The 16,891-nt window shown below is 40.2% G+C and overlaps 1 protein-coding gene across 1 annotated transcript in view; it reads right to left on the minus strand.

Annotated features, from left to right (window-relative positions):
• Positions 1 to 16,625, minus strand: part of ARHGAP42 (Rho GTPase activating protein 42) — a 259,019-nt gene extending 242,394 nt beyond the window's left edge. The window contains exon 1 of the mRNA XM_036258802.1: positions 16,472 to 16,625. Coding sequence (XP_036114695.1) covers positions 16,472 to 16,625 — 154 coding nt within the window. The remainder of the gene's footprint in view (positions 1 to 16,471) is intronic.
• Between the last annotated feature and the right edge of the window lie 266 nt (positions 16,626 to 16,891).

The following is a 16,891-nucleotide window of genomic DNA, read 5'->3' on the forward strand; positions in this document are numbered from 1 at the left end:
CCATCATAAAGAATGGAATGTAAATGCTTATAAACCTAATAATTTTCTGTTTACAATGGTGAGTTCCAACAGAGTTACCATATGAACCAGCAATCCCATTCCTAGGGAAATATCCAAGAAAATAAAAACACGGCCACACAAAACCAAGTACACAAATATTTGTAGTATTATTCATAATAGCTAAATCAAAGGAAATAATCAAAATGTCAATAACTCATAAATGAATAACAATGTGGTAGTGTATCCATATAATTTAATATTTGGTAATAAAAAATAATAAAGTACAATACATGTTAAAATATAGATGAACCTTGAAAACATGCTAAGTAAAAGAAGTCACAAAAGACCAAAATTATATAATTCCATTTATCCAAATTCCAGAACAAGCAAGTTTATAGAAACAAAAGTATATTTGTACCCCTGGCCATTGTGGCTCAGCTGGTTGGAAGATCATCCCCTGCACAGAAGGGTAACTGGTTTGGTTCCCAGTCAGGACACATAGCCAGGTTGTAGGTTCAATCCAATCAATCAATGTTTCTCTCTCACATAGATGTTTCTCTCTGTCTCCCTCCCTCTCCCTTCCTCTCTCTCTAAAACCAACTAAAAAACAAAACAAAACATATGTTTGGGTAAGGATTTGAAAAAAAAACTATATATACACACAGCTGCCAGAGACTAAAGAAGACAAAGAATGGGGAGCGACTACTACTGGGTATGGGATTCCTTTTAGGGCAATGAAACTATTCTAAATTTAGATATTGATTCCAAAATATGTAAAAAAAAAAAACTCATACAACTCAATAGCAAAAAGAAAATAATAATTTGATTTAAAAATGGGCCAAGGACCTGAACAGACATTTTTCTAAAGAAAACAAATGTTCAACAGGTGCAAGAAAGAATGCTCAACAGAGAAATGCACATGGAAACCACAATGAGATATCTCCTCACATCTCTTAAAATAACTATCATCAAAAAGACAAGAGACAAAAAATATTGCCATAGATGTGGAGAAAAGGAAACCCTTGTGCACTGTTGATGGGAATGTTAATTGGTTCAGCCACTATGGAAAATAGTATGGAGATTCCTCAAAAAATTTGAGTAGAACTACCATACAATCCGACAATCCCCCATCTGGGTATATATCCAAAGGAAATGAAACAGGAATTGAAGAGATCCGCACTCCCATGTCCATTGCAACATCACTCACAACAATCAAGATGTGGCAACAACCTAAGTGTCCATCAACAGATAAATGGATGAAGAAGATGTGGTATGTATAAGCATGTGTATACAAATAAAGTTTTATTCAGCAATGAGAAAGAAGGAAATCTGTCAATTATGACGACATAGATGGACCAGGAGGGCATTATGCTAAGTGGAATAAGCCAAACAGAGAACCAGAGAAAGACAAATACTGGATGATATCACTTATATATGAAATCTTTAAAGAAAAAAAAGAAGGTCAAAGGTCAAAATCATAGAAACAGAGAGTAAATTGATGGTTGCCAGGGGCTGAGGGTAGGAGAAACAAGGAAAGACAAACTTTCAGTTATAAGATGAATAAGGTATGAGGCTCTAACATAAAACATAGTGACTATGGTTGATAACACAGTTTTATATCATTTAAATTTGTTAAGAGTTGAACTTAAATGTTCTCACACACACACACACAAGAAAAAGATAAAACATGAAGTGATGGATGTGTTAATTCACTATCTGGGGTAATCCTTTCACAATGTATTTATATATCGAATAATGTTGATGTACACTTTAAATATCTGAAAATTTTATTTGTCAAGTGTACCTCTATAAAGCTAAAACTTTTTTAAATAAAATTAGATGGTGGTGATGGTTGTACAACCCTGTAAACATATGAAAAACCATTGAATTGCACATTTTTAAAAAGATTAATTTTTTTTTAAAGGCAGCAAACTATATCTCAATAATACTGTTTTAAAAAATGAATGGCATTTAGTCCAGCCGGTGTGGCTCAGTGGACTGAGAGGCCCCAGTCTGAGTCCTGGTCAGGGCACATGCCCCAGTTGCTGGCTCAATCCCCAGAAGGGGGTGTGCAGGAGGAAGCTGATTGATGTTTCTCACAGATGTTTCTCTCTCTCTTTCCCTTCCTCTCTCTCTAAAAAATCAATTACAAAATATTTTTAATAAATATTTAAACATCAATGGCATTTTAACAGAAGGCATTCCCATACAATGAAAATCAGCACTCTGAGATGGCATCTTCAAAACAACACACGCAATGCTTTTTTTACAAATAGTGAACTACAAATCATTTGAACAGTCTCACTTTCTTGGTGAAATCTCTTGGTTTTGAATTAATACATAGTGTTGTCACTGCTGAAAAGAAAATTCATTCTTTAATACAAATACCAATTCCTTGAATAAGCCAGGAAAGAAAGGTCAGGGGAGGGTCCGAACTGCATGACCAGCAATATGATAGGTCAGGGGGTCTTAACTACTGCATGACCAGTGCTATGCTAGAGAAGAAAAGGTCACCCTGGGGGCGAGGTCCTTGTTTCCCAGTTTTACCTGTTGCTAGGCACCACGGGTTTTCCACCCTAGGCCACACCTGGCCTATTGGTCCTACTCTGCTCATATCTAACTGCCTACTATATAAAAATAACCAATTCTCCAAAATAAAAGATAATAAACACCATGTGGAAAGGTTCCTGTAGAGATAGTTAAATCATTCCCCAGAGCAAGGGCTTACTTTCACTGCAAGCCACGTTCTTGATACCAAGCAATAATACATGGTGTACAGCCATCATATCAACGTTAAATGCACTGCTCTCGCTAAATAGGGTGCACTTGTCCAGGTAAGGTAAAGATTTTGCTGAGGAAAGCCACCTCACATTCTTTCTTGAATAAAATATGGTGGTGGTGGTTGTTTATAACTCTGATCTAATTTTGCTTCCTACTCTCAACATTAGCTAGAAATGAGATAGATGAGACAAATAATATTTAATACCAAGTACCCTACATTGAGCTACTTTACATGTTACCTCATTTGATCCTGCTAATATGCATATAAAATAAATGTTACTGCCATGTTAGGGACAAGGAAAACCCACAATAAAAGCCATGACTCTCACAGACATGTAGCTAATACATGGCAGAACTGGAATCGAAATTGCTCTGACTCTGAAGCCCAGGCTCTTTCTACTATTAGGCTGACTCTTGTTAATGTTCAATCTTCAATGAACCTACTTAACATTAAAATGTTATCACTGCACATATGTGAATGACATCGCCAAGCTTGGCTAAAAAGCAACCTCTCTGTTTCTTCCAGACAGATTTAATATACAGATTACTTGAATACATTGGGATTAGATTTAATTAATATATGTTCTGACAGAAGTACAAAACACAATCTCAAAAAAACAAAAAGAATGTCTAAGCCATAACCTAAGGACTTAAAGGGGGAAGAGCATGTTGCAAAGGACAAGGTGGTTCTGAATCTCTGCTTCTTCCTCTCTCTCCCTGATCAGTGGGTGTGCCCAAGTATCACACTCAGCCATCCATGAATGTCCATAGGATTCTAATTTCCTTAGAGCAGTCTGAGGAACCAGGGCAATAATGAGAAGAAAAAGACATGCACCCAATAGAGTTTAAATCTGACAACCTGGAAGCATTCACTGACTTGCTGCTATTCCTGGTTCATGGTTACTCAGGATCTGTATCTTTCCTTAACCCCTGAGGCTGGCCTTCTCTTTCCCTCACTTCCCAAGCTGTCTCAAAAGTCCAGACTTCCTGTTCATTGTACCCTACTTCCCCCAGCCCCAGAGTAGAACTCCCCATAAGCTCACAGATCACTTAAGAAATACCTTTATTTTTTAATCATCTGTTTTGACTCTAGAGTATCATCTACATATCCTCTCTTGGTGTTTCTGACACCCATTCGATCATACCACCGTTTCTGGATCAACTATCTAACAGGCTCAAGTACATTTTCTCACTGAGCCAAAAGAATCTTCCTCTCCAATTCTTAATTAAATGTCCTCTTTTTCCCAAATTCCCCGACTCCTGGTCCCCCCAGCGCTACCAATGCCATCATTTTCTTTTCTCACTAATAACCACTGGGATGATCTCACCTCAAATATAATTTATATTCACTAAACATCTGTGCTGCACAAGAAACACCTAGTGTTTTTTCTAAGCCACTGTCTGCTTTCAATGCAGAAACCAATGTGGGGAAAAAAGATCTCTCATCTGTTTGGCCTGTTATATCTTGTGAAACTTTCCACTTCTGACAAGTGCAAATTGTAGCCATCATTTTTAATAACACCTACAGACCACTGACCTGAAGCAGAACTAGAGCACCAGCAGATATGTCCATGGAGTCTCCAAGTCTATGATGACTGTTCCTGATCCTCAAATGTCAGCCTAGTGCTTTCTTGGTTCCCAGGTCATAGGAGATAATTTTTCATTAGTTCAACAGAAAAAAGCCAAATCAAAACCATGCCACATTATATAATCATTTCCTACCAAATTGATTTAATTCGGGGGACAAACAAGCCCATGCTTTAACATTCAATTAAAGTATTTCCACTTCCATAACCTTGTTTCTACAGAATGATAATAATATTGACAAGAACTTGATCAAGTTAAGTCTTGAAAAAAGCTGAAATTATTAGGATTGCAATGATCCTGCCTAAAGTAAATGAAAATACTACATTTTTATAAAATGTTATTATGCATTTTTTTTCCACTGACCCACATGAAAACCATACAAGGAATATAGGGCAAATGCTATTTCCATTTTTGACGAAAAGAGGGTCTAGGACAAATGACTTGTACCCATGCCACTACTTAATGGCAGCACTAGGACTACATTTTGTGCTCCCTGATGTCCCCTGGGTTACCCAGTCCCAACAGCACAACCAGGCCAGAGCAGTTACATATGAAGCCTGGTGGGAGCAATGTTACAGAGTAAACTTGTAGTACCCACTCCCTGGCTTATTCACTCCACAGATATTCAAAACCCTCCTCCATATCATGTTCCTCTTAGTAAAATATACACTGATTCATGTTTAGCAATTACTGAGCATCCACAATGTGGTCAGAGGTTGATTAGAACCCAGATATCTTTGGCACCTAGAAACTTACAGTAAAAAGACTAAGTAAAATCTAATAAACAGAGACACACTGGGAGTATGCCACAAGACTGCAGAGGCACAGATTACAGAGACACTTGCAAAGGAACATCTTCGATTATTGACAACAGCAGAAGCTAGAAGAGGCGAGGAGAGACCCGCCCCTAGCGCCTTCAGAGCGAGCATGGCGCTGCTGACACCTTGACCTTGGACTTCTGGCCTCAGAACTGAGAGAGAATACGTCTCTGTTGTTTTAAGCTAGGAATAAAGTTCTCTCTCTCTCTCTCTCTCTCTCTCTCACACACACACACACACACACACACACACACACACACACAGAAGTATTATACAGGCTGAGAAAATCAAATTTAAGAAAGATATTGTAGGCACAGAATTGCAGAACTAACCAAATATTAGGATCTGGGTGAAAAAAAACTCCAATTTAAAACTGGAGCCCTGGCTGTTTTGGCTCAGCGGTTGGAGCGTCTGTCTGCCTGCAGTCCAGAGAAACCCGGGTTCAGTTCCCACTAAGGGCACAAAACTAGGTTGCAGTTTGTCCCCGGCCCTGGTTGGGTTGTATGGGTGGCAGCCATTCGATGTGTCCCTTTCACGTCGATGTTTCTCTCTCTCTCTCTTCCTCTCTCTCCCTCCTACTCTATCTGAATAAAAAGTGGAAAAATGTCCTCCGGTGAGGATTAAAATAAATAAATAAATAAATATATAAAAAAAAATAAAACTGGAGTAGACAGTCTTGGCTGGATAGCTCAGTTGGTTAGAACATCAACTGATACATCAAGGTTGTGGGTCTGATCCCTGGTCCGGGTACAAACAAGAGTCAACCAATGAATGCATAAATAAGTAAAACAACAAATGAATGTGTCTCTCTTAAAACACACAGACACACACACACACACACACACACACACACACACACACACACCTGGAGTAGATGGGGAGAGTTAGAAGGACTCAGATCTTTCTCTCCGAGATGATCAGGTGGGTGAGGATACAAATGAACAAACGAGAACACACAGAGAACAGCTAGAGGAGAAGAGGAAGCACTTGGTTTTGACACACACAGCCTGAAGTGCCTGGCCCCAGCCAGGTGGTGATAGGTAATCGGCTGATGAAAATCAGACCCAGAGCTCAGAAGAAAGAGGTCAGGGCTGGAAGCTGGGAGCAGATGTTAACACAAGGAAAGCAAACAGTACAAGTACTAAGAAAGAATTAGTGGTAGTCTTGCACACCACCATTTCAGAGGATAGAAGAAACAACTGAAAATGAAAGAGGAATTCATCAACATCACATCCTCAGAAAAAAGTGCAAGATGGAGCTGGGATCCAAAGGACGTAATAATAATGTCAGAAATGCTACTTAAGGAAAACCATGATTAACAAGCAGTCAGAACAAGCCTTTGAATGCCCCTGCCTATTACCTCCTTCCTATTTTGACATCATTTTTTCATGAAATTTTTCCAAATCTCCTCCAAATAGTGTACCTCTTAAAAAGTTACCCCTATTGTCTCTTATGTTGACAATTTTTAATCGTCCCTCAAATTTCCCACCACCAACTTTTAAAAACAGTTGGAAGGCTCATCTCTCATTCCTTTGATTCTCCAGTGTCACAATAACTTTTTTCACAGAAGGCACACAAAGTCTAATACAAGTTCAAAAATGATAATACTTAAATTGTTTTCTCAAGTAATTTTAGTTTGCTTCTCCTAGCTAATCTCTCCAACCAGCAACACCACTCTTTTTATTGGGGGGTGGGGGGAGGATATCTTTTTCATTCAGACATTTTAAGGAATAAGAAAATTACATAAACGAAAAGAGAATTCTCACCGTGGCAAAGTAAAATCAATTTACAGAGCTTCTATTTGCAAAAAGATAATACACTATACAGGGCACTCATTTCTATTAGCCGCTTATCACTCCCTTTCACACAGGAACACATACCAGCGTTCTAAATGAAATCATCACTTTCCCGGTGTTCCGAAGAGAGAACTGAAGCCGGGCCTTTCGTTTGGACCAGCTCCAGTACATGTTTACAAACAAGGGAAAACCAACTGGCTTGTCTTTCACAAACTCGCAAACAGTATTGCTTTTCAGATGTGTGTGAGGAAAGATCATAGAAATTCCACCACTGAGACATGTGTGACTTCCAAATGAAAAGGGTCATTTTGTGTCTACCTCCTTTTTCCCAGAGTAAAGAGCTAAAGTTTGGGAAAATACTATTAATGTAGCAAAGTCATATACAGGGAGCATTTCCCCCAATTTTTTTCATACTGCTGGACCTTGGGAACTGTGTCAGGATGGTTCTCTGTCCTTCACAAAATACAAGACACTCTCCACTACACCAACAATCATCCTCATCAGATAAACCAACAACATAAAAAACTCATGGTTTGGCATTTTTAAAATACCATCAGGAATGGAGACTTTTACCATAGAATCTAAAAATTAAAAACTCACCCGGCCGGTGTGGCTCAGTGGTTGAGCGTCGACCCATGCACCAAGAGGTCGCTGGTTCGATTCCCGGTCAGGACACATGCCCAGGTTGTGGGCCTGATCCCCAGTGGGGGGCATGCAGGAGGCGGCCAAATGATGTTCTCTCTCATCGATGTTTCTATCTCTCTCTCTCTTTCCTTTCCTCTCTCTCTAAAAATCAATAAAGAAAAAATAAAGATTAAAATCTCTTTATTAATATAAAATAATCTACCAACTGTTCATTATTAGTCTTATCCTACCTTTGCCCACCATGTTACATGTTAAAATTACAATTAGACAAATTACTCTCCCATGAAAGATTCTAACTGAGGGCCCGCCCATTCCTTCTCCTATGCATACATGCCTCTGCAGTAAAGAAAAAGGCTGGAAAACACAGAGCTTATTAGCTACTAGGAAGAACCTTACTACTCCACAATTCACTTTTCCTGAGGCAAATCCCATTCCTTACATGGTGTTACATGTGTGTTTTGCCATAACACTTTCTTCCGCATTGCAATTGCACTCTTGATAATGAAGTCAGAATATTGCATATATGACCAATGGTGTATTCTGATTAACCAAAACATTCCAGTTAAGATGCAATCCCATATAAAAGGATCCAAATTCCCAGAAATATCCAGGTCAAAGTTTAAATTCACCTAGCCAAAGACAAAACTGCTGAAATAACGACATTTCTATTGACTGGTCATGTGAGCATCCTGCCCCTTTTCCTACAGAAGTTGCTACATTTATACAAAACCCAGCCATTAAACTCAGAATATGGCAGCTGCACAGACGAAGCACAGATTCCAGGCACTAGAGAGCCAAATGTGCAGCAACTGGTTTTAATTTTCAGGATGAAAGTCAGCACGAAGCAGGTAGCAAGTCCTTGGATGATGAGGCCAGATCCACTGAGGATACACTATCAGGATTAGTAGATGCTGGGCCAACATTCAGCTGGATGGAGGGAAAAGGAAGGTGAGCAGAGCTGAAAGCTGAAACTGGTGGGTAACAGGTGGGCATAGGGGAGGCTGGCACCTCCCTAGAAGGCTGGTGGCTGGGGCCAGAACAAGTGGCAATCAACTCTGGAAGAAACAATATTCATGAAAGATATTCAAGACTAAATAACCCCCTTTCCCTCAACCTGTTTCATCTGTCTATGTTAAACATCTGAATGTTACATAATCGTTACTCTAAACATTTTAATCTAATCTTTCTCTTTATAAATCTAGAGAAGAGTTGCTATTCTCCACGTATGCATTCCTTGAATAAAATTGCACTTGACATCAAAGCTATACTGAATATAAGCTTTATTATTATTTGTCATACATAATCTGAGTAATGCTTACACATCAACACAGCTAACTTTGTGTGCTAAGAAATGTTAATAATTGAAGGGATATTTGTTAATGCAGTTTTTCATTTACTTAAAAGTTTAGTAGTTACCTAAGTTTTTTGCACTTTCAGAGTACCTTGCCCTTAACTCATAGGTGACAGTATTTTGAAAAGGTGGTTCTTGGTAAGCCATCCTTCTCCACTAGGCAAGAAATGTTTCTGTTCTCCCAGCAACCCATTCTCTTGCCTTCTAACAAGACAGCCCATCAATTACTACCTTCTGATAAAGAAAATCCAATGAAAATAAAGATACATACTGTTACAGGGCACCTATTGAGCTCCTGTAGAGAATCAGAAGAGGGGTAGAGGAAAGTACTCAGCCAGCTCTATTTAATCTCTTTGATGAGCGCCAAGGCTCCCATTTTAAAAATTAACACGAGTAGCCCTGGCCAGTTTGGCTCAGTGGTGAGAGTGTCCCCCTGAGGACCAAAGAGTCTTGGGTTTGATTCCCAGTCAAGGGCACATACGTCAGTTGTGGGTTTGATCCCCAGCCCCATGCGGGAGGCAGCTAATCAATGTGTCTCTCTCACATCATGTTTCTTTCTCTCTCCCTCCCTCCCTCCTACTCTATCTAAAAATACCCTCAGGTGAGGATTTTTTAAAAATTAACGGGAGTATAACTGCTTTTACTTGTACGTGTCTCCAAAGCAAACCTTAAAGTATCACATTCCTAATCTAATAATTCCTAAATTAATTATGTAATTTCTGCTCACTTAACTCAATTTCTAATGACTAAGAACCAAATGAATGGGGTCAGTCACTCCACATCCACACCTCTGATTAGGCTGCCCAGGTAAACCAGCGACAGGGCCCTGGGGAACAGCAACAGTGAAGCAGTCCCTGCAGGGTAAACAAGAAGCCACTTAGACTAAATAAAACAGGGCGCAGATGTAAATACCAAAACTGGCCTAAAACAACAGCAGTTCTCACGGCAAGTTGAAGGATGACTAAGTAAGTAGTGCGATAACTATAAAAAGCCTTTCAAATTTCTTAAACTTGTCTTTTTTCTTACCTTTTATTTAACTCCTTCTTTGTGCCACCAAAAAGTGGTAGCAAAGTGGGCCCTGAACATACACACAAAATAGAGACTGGTTAGAGTGAAAAAACAAGTGCTACCTGGCTAAAGGTGAATTTGTGAAACACAGCAAATGGAAGTCAGGAGTACTTACCTCACCCCTTCTAAGATACTTCAATGTAGCCTTTGCATTTAGGGTCTTCTTTATTATGAACAACTATTTAACCCCCAGATCATAAGGGCACCATAGCAGTGCACCTCAAACTGAGGTCTGTGGATACTAAGGGCAGACACCTTTAAGAAGTTTTGTGCTTACTGCTTACTAGTATATCAATTGTACATCATATTGTACATCAACTTATGAGCAACCGACTTCTACTACTCAAATTAGGTGCCCTTATTATTGTGTCATGGATCACTAGTGCTGGGAACTAGGCTTTAAGAACAGAAGCAATACGACCAATAAATAAATAAAGTTTGTAATAGAGAGAAGGCCATAATCAGGGCGAGAAGATTTTAAAGAACTGCAATTTCAATCGGGAAAAACAGTGAGAAAAATGAATCATCAACACACAAGATATTACCAGCAGTCTTTACATGAGAGGAAATTTTGCTTCAGCAAAACATCATCCACTATCAGGGGTGGGGAACCTTTTTTCTCCAAGGGCCATTTGGATATTTATAACATCATTCGAGGGCCATACAAAATTATCACCTTAAAGATTAACCTGCTATATTTGGTCAGGTTAATTCAGTGAGGCGTGTGATGTTAGCTGGTATTCATTTTGCCCCATCCCTGCCAGATTAATTAAATGTAGTTGGAAAGTTTTTTATTGATTTCACAGTATTGTTTAGACTTAATCTGTAAACTGATTTGCTTTGAATAAGATTGTATGGACAGCCCTGGCCACTTTGGCTCAGTGGTTAGAGCGTCGGCCTGCAGTCCAGAGAGACCCGGGTTCGGTTCCTGCTAAGGGTATGTACCTCGGTTGCAGTTTGTCCTTGGCTCTGGTTGGGTCATGCAGGTGGTGGCCACTCGATGTGTCCCTTTCACGTCAATGTTTCTCTCTCTCTCTCTCTTTCTCTTCCTCTCTCTCTCCCTTTCACTCTATCTGAACAAAAAAAAAAAAAAAAAAGGAAAAATGTCCTCAGGTGAGGATAAAAAAAAAATTGTATGTAAGCATAAGAATCATAGTTTCATTCTTGTATACATTTATTTAATTATCATAATAAATAATTAAATCTATATTAGAATTGACTAACATTTTTTTTTCCTTTAAAAGAAACACAGACATACAAGTTTGAGAAACTATCCTAAAGGCAGAGGAAAAGGCTGGGTGATTCCACCTTAAGGCAATTAGAGGACAGAGACAGATATGAGAGAGGTGGCCGTTTTGAAATGTTTCTTTGAAACATGAATGGAGAAAATTAATGAAGAAAACTAGCCTATGATTTCACAACTCCATTTTAAGACTAGCACCTGTTAAAGAACAAAGTTCATGGAATAACATTGATAAAAAGGGTGGAGATTTTGAGTCATACTGCACGAACTAAAACCCAATTCACCAGTCTCTAAGATTCTTAAATACACTCCACTAAACATGCATGTGGCTTGTAACAAAATGAGGATATAATCCTAGTGGTGATGTTTTTATGGATGTTCCCTCATTTTACAGAAAAGTCAGGACCCAGAGAAGTTAAGTTACTTACCAATTATCACACAGCATTTGACAGCACCAGAACTTAATCTCCTATCTATGTCAATCCACTTAATAATCCATTTTCTCAGAGTGGATGTAAATACAAAATGCAATAATTCATTTTAAAAATATGTTAAGTATCTTATATATATTTGAAATTTAAATCATCTTGTTAAGATATTCATTTCATAAGAATCCTTCCAAATACTCTACTAAAGAAACCTATATCCTGAACCAGAGATCTAGGAACATATTTAACTCCTACTTGAACCGTCATGCACAAATTAACCAAAAGTGAATGCCAAAATTCTCACCAGAAAAGTTATTAACTAACATGAAAATAATAGATGCTTAAAAATGTATTGAGGATTATGCAGGAAAGTGATAGTAAGAATCCATTAATTATTAATGAAAATAACAGCAAAGTGCTAAAAATAAAACTGAAATGGATAATGGATACACTATGGAAACAGTAAGTACAGAGAAGGAAAGGTGTAGTTTTAAGATAGGGAAGGGGAAGGCTTTCTCAGGTAGAAAGGAAAACCAGTCAGAAGGTGCAGGATGGGGGGGAGGAGAGTTCCTTGCTGAATCTAAGACAGAACTAAGTAGGCTGCAAGTCCTTTAAACACACTCCTATCGTATTATTCTGACAGCTTCAGAAAGCGGGCATTTAGCAGCTGCAGCCCAGCCTCAGAGCATCCTCCCCAAGGGACAGAAGGTGGCTTGGTGGGAAAAAAAACAGTGCCATCATGTGACTTCAAGGGTTCCCCTGCTTCAAATCTTTCCTAGTTGGCAGCTGATGCTGGGAATTCTATTAACAAGGATTAAAATGTTTTCCTTCCACAACAAGAGAAGTAATAGTCAAATGTTACATTCAGTAATGCTTTGCTAACATCATTCTGAGGAAGGTGTCAGTAGGCGATTTTGATTTAGTTATTGTGCGAACAACATAGAGTGTATGAACACAAACATAGATGTACAGCCTCCTATACACCCAGGCCATATAGTATAGCCTGCTGCTCCCAGGCTACAAACCTGTACAGCATGTGACTTACTGAATGCTGTGGGCAGTTGTAACACTACAGTAAGTATTTGTTTATCTAAACATATCTAAACACAGGAAAGGTACAGTAAAAATATGGTATAAAAGATCAAATATGGGCCCTGGCAAGCGTGGCTCAGTTGGTTTGAGTGTCATCCCATGCACCAAAGAGCCGTGGGTTTGATTCCGGGTCAGAGCACATAACCAGGTTGCAGCTTTGATCCCAGTTGGGTCGCATGCGGGAGACAGTCCCTTTGTGGCATGTTTTTCACACTTTCTCTCTTCCTCTCTCTCTAAAATCAATAAGAAGATATCCTTCCGTGAGGATTAAAAAGAAGGATAAGCCCTGGCCGGTTTGGCTCAGTGGTTGAAGCGTCGGCCTGCAACCAGAGAGGCCTGGGTTTGGTTCCCGCTAAGGGCGCGTGCCTCAGTTGCGATTTGTCCCCGTCCCTGGTCCCTGGTTGGGGTTGTATGGGTGGCGACCGCTCGATGTGTCTCTCACATGTCGATGTTTCTCTCTCTCTCTCTCCTTCCCTCCTCTCTCTCTCAAGATGAATGCAAAAAATGTCCTCAGGTGAGAATTAAAAAAAAGGATAAAATGCCCTGGCCAGTTTGGCTCAGCAGTTAGAGCATTGGCCCACAGACCAGGGAGACCCAGTTCAGTTCCTGCTAAAGGCACGTACCTTGGTTGCAGTTCATCCTCAACCCCGGTTGGGGTCCTGGGGTGGCAACCAATCAATGTTTCTCTCTCTCTTCCTCCCTTTCTCCCTCTCACTCTATCTGAAGATAAATTCAAAACTATGCTCAGGTGAGGATAAAAAAAAAAAGATAAAAAGTGAGCCCGGCCCATGTGGCTCAGTGATTGAGCATCGATCCACCCATGTACTAAGAGGTTTCCGGTTCAATTGCTGGTCAAGGCACATGCCCAGGTTGTGGGCCCGATCCCCAGAGGGGGGCATGCAGGAGGCCGCCAATCAATGTTCTCTCTCACTGATGTTTCTATCTCTCTCTCTCCTCCCCTTCTTCTCTCTCTCTAATATCAATAAAGAAAAAAATTTTTTAAATAAAACGTTGTGTCATTTAAAAAAAAAAAAAGGATAAATAAAATATGGTACATATGAATAGGGCACTTACCATGAATGGACTAAAAGTCCCTTTGGGTGGGTCGGTGAGTGAGTGGTGAGTGAATATGAAGGCCCAGGACAGTACTGTCCACTACCATATATTTAAAAAATACTGTACACTTAAGCTACACTAAATTTATAAAACAACATGGGATTAAACCAAGTATAAGAAAGTGCAATCAAGAGACATGATAAACAGGAGGTATATGAGGCTGCTGCTGGTGTTCCACGGCATACTATTACACAGCAAACTTTTACTTTACAAGCAGAAAGAGTACACTCTAAAAAACGATAAAAACTATTGTACAGTAAATACACAAACCAGTAATACAGTCGTTTATTATCAAGTACTACGTACTATACATAATTGTATGTGCTATGCCATTATACGACTAGTGCAGTGGGTTTGTTTACACCAGCATCTCCACAAACACGTAAGGAATGTGTTGGACTACAACTTTTGAGCAACTACTACGTCACTAACAATAGGAATTTCTCAGCTCCATTATAATCTTCTAGCCCCACCACTGTTGACGGAAATGTCATTGTATAGCACATGATAGCAATGCACTCTCATCACAAACCTAAGAACCCTAGAAAGACAGCAGGTGGTATATTTAAGTACATAAGGCTACGGTAGTAAGGCAGGGTCTATATGTTCAAGAAACTTAATACTCTCAAGATTTCTTCACTTAGGAATGGAAGAACAAATCTGTAAGAATGGACATTACCTGATTTTTGCAAGCTAGATTCAAACATCATAACAAAGTATATAATGGTGCTAGTCAAATAACGTACATTTCAGAGCTTTTTATCACAGCTATGTAAGTATTTTTAACTTTTGATTTTGAAACACTAAAACTGATCTCCAGCAGTGAAGGGAAATGTCATTTGTAGACCATTTGGCACCTCCAGCAAGAGTCGGTTCAGCAGCCCTGGCCAGTTTGGCTCAGCGGTTAGAGCATCAGCCTGAGGTCCAGAGAGACCCGGGTTCGGTTCCCGCTAAGGGCATGTACCTCAATTGCAGTTTGTCCCTGGCCCTGGTTGGGTTGTGTGGATGGCAGCCACTCGATGTGTCCCTTTCACGTCGATGTTTCTCTCTCTCTCTTCCTCTCTCTCCCTCCCACTTTATCTTCCAAAAAATGGAAAAATGTCCTCAGGTGAGGATAAAAAAAAAAGAATTGGTTCAGCATGTAGCACTCTTAGGTGGGGAAACTTTGCAGAGGCACCTTTCTCTTAGAGGCAAACAGGTAGTCCCAAGACCGCTAGCAGAATTTGCAAACCCAAAGGGAGGAAAATTCACATTTGTCTGTGCACAAGATAAAAGAACTGCAGATAAATTATATTTTTCACAAACCAGTAAATGCTGTTATCAGTAACCTCAGTTCAGAAATTAAGTGAATATGGACATAAAATGTATTTTATTTACCTGCTTAAGTAACATAAGTGCTAAGTAAACGTTCCAGCATTTGGGGTAGTTTTTTTTTTTTAAAAAAAAAAAAGGATTTGGAAGCATACTAATTTCAATATATTTTGCTAAGCTCCATCCTTATGATTATTAATACATGCTTCACAACACAGATTAGATGCTAATGATGCCTTTTTCCAGTACGTACATATATCCATCATGTTGTTATTGACCTTGTACTCGACATATACAATGATGCTTCCCCTACATGTGTCTTGGGTATTGCTAGATCACCCAAAGGCCTCTCTACCTTATGAAAATACTTCACTCACCAGCCATCAGAGCCCAGAGATAACAGGACTTCTTTTCAGGGTTAAAACATTCAGAAGCCTCTGTTAAGATGTAAATATGTGCTGGGAAAGGTAACAAGTTAACCCTTATCATTTAGTCACTCAATTATCTATAAGAGAAACTCTGGAGTTACTTTTCCTAAATCTCTCTTAGGTCTTAGTAAAAGTGGAGATCCAGATCTGGAGGTGTGTGAGACAGAAGGTGGGAGAAACCCCTAGGGGCATTCTTTATTTCCTATAGATAATCACAAGTTCCGAGTGGCCTTTCACCACTGAACTGACATCCTCAGTTACTTGACCAACATCAGATTTACAATGTAACGCAAAAGTTGCCATTCACAATAACTGCAAAGACTCAAAATACACTGGTCCATACTGTCTTCCATCATATTACTAAATGGCAAAACTACAAATGCATATTTTTAAAAAGCCAATTCAACGATTGATTGTATCCAATGAAGAGCCACTGATATACATAATTAATCATATTCTTAGTCTTAAGACAAACTCTTGAATCCTTCCTTACAAATTTTTCTAAGTGTTCAAATTACAAAAAAAAAAAAAAAGACCAATAGCCCCCAACATTTTCCCCAGAACATTATACAAAAAGATGGCTTTTGTGCCTGGTAGAGAACTTGCCCCTCTCTGTAGACATGAAGTAAAGAACACCTAAGAACAAACTTTGTTGTCCACCAGCAGGGGAGCTCTTCAGCTTTTGTCCCCAAACCCATTCAAACAAAAGAAGCTCCGTCTCCTCCTTCCCAATCCTCAGACTCGCACCCCGCGGGGACAATCCAGATCCCCTCGCCCTTTCCACCCTCCGCTGCAGGCTCTACTTACTCCTCAGCGCCCCAATGAGCAGAGAGCCGTCCTTAATCAGCTCTTTGATGAACTTGTTGGTTCTCTCCAGCTCAATCTCGTGACACTGGAGGCGCTCCCTGAAATCCGGGCTGTCTAAGTAGGAATCGCTGAACTCCAGAGTAGGCAGCCCCATGGCACAAACACGGCTCGCGGCCGCCGGGGACAGGTCCGGGCCGGCAGTCTGGGCGGAGACAGTCGGCGACCGTGGCCGGCGCTGGGACGCGCGGTCGCGGGGAACGCGCCGGGACGCGAGGGGACTGCGCAGAGGGAAAGGGCCCCGCGCGCCCCGCCGCCTGCGCCAGGCTCCCGTGGCGCGCGGATGCCTCGGGACTCAGTCTTTCCTCGCGGCGAGGCGGGCGCAGACACCGGGGGTGGGACGAGGCGCGGATCGGCTCAGGG

Source organism: Molossus molossus, unplaced genomic scaffold (genome assembly GCF_014108415.1).
Source record: "Molossus molossus isolate mMolMol1 unplaced genomic scaffold, mMolMol1.p scaffold_m16_p_13, whole genome shotgun sequence".
Classification (NCBI taxonomy): domain Eukaryota; kingdom Metazoa; phylum Chordata; class Mammalia; order Chiroptera; family Molossidae; genus Molossus; species Molossus molossus.